The sequence below is a fragment of the Microtus ochrogaster genome, chromosome 7, assembly GCF_000317375.1.
Source record: "Microtus ochrogaster isolate Prairie Vole_2 chromosome 7, MicOch1.0, whole genome shotgun sequence".
Classification (NCBI taxonomy): Eukaryota; Metazoa; Chordata; class Mammalia; order Rodentia; family Cricetidae; genus Microtus; species Microtus ochrogaster.
In genome coordinates, this window is record NC_022014.1 from 5,296,620 (window position 1) to 5,301,245 (window position 4,626).

Consider the following 4,626-nt stretch of genomic DNA (forward strand, 5'->3'; position numbering starts at 1 on the left):
CAAAATAAATAAATAAAGTGTGTGTGTGTGGGTGTGGGGGAGAGCGCGGACGGTTCTTGGGGATAGCAGCAGAGGTTGATCTCCGGTATCCATGCAGATGCATGCTCACACCAACAGGCAACAGAAGCATGCATGCAAACACACACATACACAGAGACAGACAGACAGAGAGACAGAAAGAATGAATAAGTAAAAGTAAAAACAAAAACAGTAGGGAAATTAAATCCAATGTGATAATGAAAAACAGCTCTCAATGAGAAAAATTTCTTATGCCCAAAGTTGAGTGTGTTAATTCCCCCAGTAGTTTATTATGACATGTCTGCCCAGTAATATGCACTTCTAGACTACCCCCAGGAAATCTCTATTCCAGTAACAAAATACTAGAATCTTCTCAGCAATGCTCTTTTTTTCAGAGGATGGAACTGCACTGCAAGATTCACCCATACCAACACAATCAAAGACAATCACAGAATTGCCAGGTAGTGGTAGTGCAGACCTTTAATCCCAGCATTCAGGAGGCACAGGTAGTCAGATCTCTGAGTTCAAGGCCAGCTTGGTTTACAATGCAAGTTCCAGGATAGCCAGAGCTGCACAGAGAAACCCTGACTTTTATTTTGAAAAACAAAAACAAAGAAAAACAACAACAACAAAAGAAAGAGAAGAAGGAAGTAAGGAATAAAAAAAGATAATCACAAAATTGTGGATTTCAAGAGACAGGAGAGTATTTAAGGTGGTCTCCAAAATAAAATAGATTCCAGCTCTCAGAGCAGATGTGAGGAAATCACCTTTACTGTCATTATCATTATCTTTGAGAGGTCCCCAAAGACACCATAGAGGGAAAAAAAACTAAAAAAAGCAAAGTATCTTTAAGCGAAGCAGAGGAAATGAGGTGTATAAAATGCTAAAGATGCAAGCATATTAAAATGCACAATGTAACGAACTTTATACTAAACTCCTAAATTATGAAAACTCAATTGAAAGGCATCCTGAGTCATCTGCCATATGGTATTTATTACTTCATGTGTTTTATTGTAAAATTACTACAAAGTAGTAGAAGAGAGAAAGAGAGGAAAAAAAACTAACCTTAAAGTTATCAAAGGTTCTGACAGTCTGGGCCAAGTCACTGACACTCCCTGGCGATGCTGTCCCCTGTCCCCTAGGGCCTGAGGACGCCCGTGAGCCGTCAATGACCTCAAAGCCAGAAAGCAGGGCCTCTGCACAGCTGCAGTGAGACTCCTTGGCTCTCTGGCCCGATATCAGGTATGTCTTCAAACCTATGATGGATAAAAATTACAATCAGCACAGATGGAAAGCACGGTTGGCTGGGATGCAGCTGGGTCTTGCTCTCTGTGGGTGGAGAACACACTCCTAGAAGGTGGAAGTATGGTGACAATGGGGGTACCACAGTTTTCCCAGGCAGACACAGCCTCAGAGACCATTCGCCTCCACGATGCTCCACGTATTTCTATAACGTTTGCGCTGAAGAATGGCTGACTACATGTTTTACCTCTGGGAACTAAAATAAATGTTAACAGCTCCTCCACGAAGGAAGGCATCTTGTGTCTGCTGACTGAAGGAGACAGAAGAGACTGGGGGCTGGCTCCACAGTCTACTTGGCTTGGCTTGGATCTGTAAATACCCACCCCTGATCTCAACACCCAGCAGGGTCCTGTATCCAGGAAACTGTCCGGCTGTGCTGCAAAGGAAGACAGAGACAGCTTTTCCTGGAGGAGTGCAGCCCCTGCACTAGAGAAAAGGCCGAGCAAGCCATGCTGAGCACTCTGTGAAGGCAGCCTGTCTCTGCTGCCGCTGTCTTCAAACATGCCTCTGTGCATGTATTCCTGGGGTTGGCTGTGGCTTGGCTTTGAGACACCAGGTCAGTGTTCATTCACCACGTACTTTATCAAGCACTTCCTGTCTACAGTATATTATCAGGGATGCACCCGAAGAGGGAGCCCAGATGACAGAGGAGCAGGTGTGATAGTGTCACCACCGTGCAGGGTAGGGAGAGATGGGGTGCTCCAGGAGCATGAGAGAGGCCGCCTTGACTGTCCTCTCCAAAACTGGAAGTCCTCTACTATGATGGTATTAAGGGGCAGGGCTACAAGTGGTGGTAAGACTGGGAAGTGCTCCTCCCTCACAGGTGGGTCTGAGGCCCTAGAAAGGCTCTACCTACATAGTATTGGTAGCTTTTCCTTCAGCCCTGTGAAGACAAGTCTTTCCCACAGAAGGATACAGTTCTCACCAGATCAAATCAGCACTAAGGCCTTGACCTGAGACTTACAAGCCTTCAGACTGTGAGACATAACTTTCTCTTCTTATAAATGACCCAGTCTGTGGTATTCTGTGATGGCAGCACCATTAGACTAAGGCAGAAAGCCTCCTGAACAGCAGGTCCTCCAAGAGAGGTCAGCCCAGGTATCCATCCTCAGACAGTGGGTATTTCTAGAATAGTCTGTGGGGATTCCTCCAACGGACTTTGGCAGGTGTAATCATCAGGTGGTGCTGAGCTTAATATGGCTGGGACTGTACATGTGGTGTATAGAGCATGCATGTGTGGGTGGTAAGTGTGGGTATGTGATGTTTGTGTGTAGTATCTGTGGTATGTGTAGTGTGTGTGTGGTGTGTGTGTGATGTGAGTAGTATGTGTATGGTATGTGCATGTGTAGTGTGTGTGTGTGGTGTGTGTGTGTGATGTGTGTAGGATGTGTGATGTGAGTAGTATGTGTATGGTATGTGCATGTGTAGTGTGTGTGTGGTATGTGTTGTGTGGTGTGTATGTAGTGTGTGGTATGTAGTATGTGCCTGTGTATGTGTGTCTCCAGAGTACATCAAGGATGCCAAAGGGAAGCAAGAAGAAAGAATAAGGAAGGGGCTGGTGGAAAAGCCAGACACGACGTGAAGGGTGGTAGCGATGCTTCTATCAGGAGCCAACACAAGGATAGGGTGTGGTGTTTGAAGAGAAGCCCTGAGCATGAGGTTCAGGCTCCATCCCCTCGTAACTACGGGACTAGTCATCTTGTTTTCTCACTTGTGGGATGAGGCTTGGAAGAAGAGCAGCCCGTGAGACTAGGGTAATTGTCGAGGGTCCACATAGGTCTTTACAGCCGTGCTCAGTATGCAGTTTACCTGATAACGGCAGCTATTACTACCAACGAGGTGTTTGCTCTGCCCATCCAAACCTGTCTCTAACTCAGCTCTTCCTCACGGAGCTCAAAATGACCAACTTGTAGAGACAATACTGCTTTTGAACAAAAACTGAACCTATGCAGGCATCTAAAGCAAGGGAGAATGGTAGATAAGTAACTTTTTTAATGCTTCAACATGGAGAGCTAAATTTAAAGTGAGTCCTGCTGCCCACACTAAAGGAACTCAGCATGAAACAGAAACACAGGTTTAGCTGTCCACCATGAGAAAACTAAAAGGCTTGGCCCTCGTGGAAGACTTAGGCCTGTGCATTAATGACTTAGGGGATGACCACACTTATAGACCCTGGCTTCTGATATAACTAGAACAGCTCATTTGGGCTGAAAGGCCCAAATGAGGCAGACAAAGTATTTACTTTGTTAAATGTGCATATACAAGAAAATAATTAGTATTATTTCCTGAAAGCTTTCTTGGCAATTCATTTTTTGCCTCACCAACACTCATATCTTTTATCAGCTTCATTTTACAGGGCTGCAGAGCGGGGAGGGGCTTCCTAATGTGTTCCCACCTAGTGAAAAAAACCGTACACAGAGCATCACACCGTTCTCCTGCTCGATATTTTCATCACCCCCTTCCACACTGGAGATGGTAGCCTGGGCCCAGTATAAACTAGGCAAGTGCTTCACCACTGAGCCATTCCCATGTGTAATACTTAAAATTTATTTATTAGCATACATCAACCACACACAATGGGTTTCATTATGAACTTGCATACATATATACAGTGTATTTTGGTCATATTCGCCACCATTGGCCTCTCCTATTCAGCTTCCACTCTTACTGACTCCCTGTATCTTGTGTTGTGTTGTGCTGTGCTGTGTTGCATTGGGTTGTATTTTTGGCAGTCCAGAGAGTTTAATTAGAGTTGCTTACAAGAACATGGGTGAGGAGTTAGTCAAAGAAGCATGGGAAACTAACCAGTTCCTACACAAAGAGAAGGAAATCTCTTTCCCTCTCCCAGGAACCATAAACTACACATCCTTGGATAGTGACAGGGGCTTAGAAAACCCTCTCCCATGTTTTTTCCTTTTCAAATTTTAAGACAGGGTCTTAATACGCTGCTTGGACCAGATTCAATCTCATTTTGTAGCCCAGCCTCTGCCTCCTAAGTAGCTAGAATTCTAGACCCAACTTTCCTTGTGTCTTTTCTGTGTGTTTATGTGTGGTCTATATACATAGAGGCCAGAAGAGGACACTGGGCATCCTGTTCTATTCTTCATCTATTCTTTTGAGACAAATTCTACCATTGAATCTAAACCTAAGGCAGCAGCAAGCAAGTGCCAACAATCCTGCCTCCACCCACCACAACACTGGGGTTACAGCCACACATAGCTTTTTAGGTGATTGCCAGGAATCTGAACTCCAATTCCCATGGTTTCACAGCAAGCTCTCTCACCCACTGCGCCATCTCCCCCCCCC

The 4,626-nt window shown here is 45.0% G+C and overlaps 1 protein-coding gene across 2 annotated transcripts in view; it reads right to left on the reverse strand.

Annotated features, from left to right (window-relative positions):
• Adcy9 (adenylate cyclase 9) overlaps window positions 1-4,626 on the reverse strand; it is a 124,177-nt gene that overhangs the window by 39,648 nt on the left and 79,903 nt on the right. For both annotated transcript variants that reach the window (XM_005349243.3, XM_026780347.1), the window contains exon 3: window positions 1,084-1,274. In XM_005349243.3, the coding sequence (XP_005349300.1) occupies window positions 1,084-1,274 (191 nt within the window). The remainder of the gene's footprint in view (window positions 1-1,083; window positions 1,275-4,626) is intronic.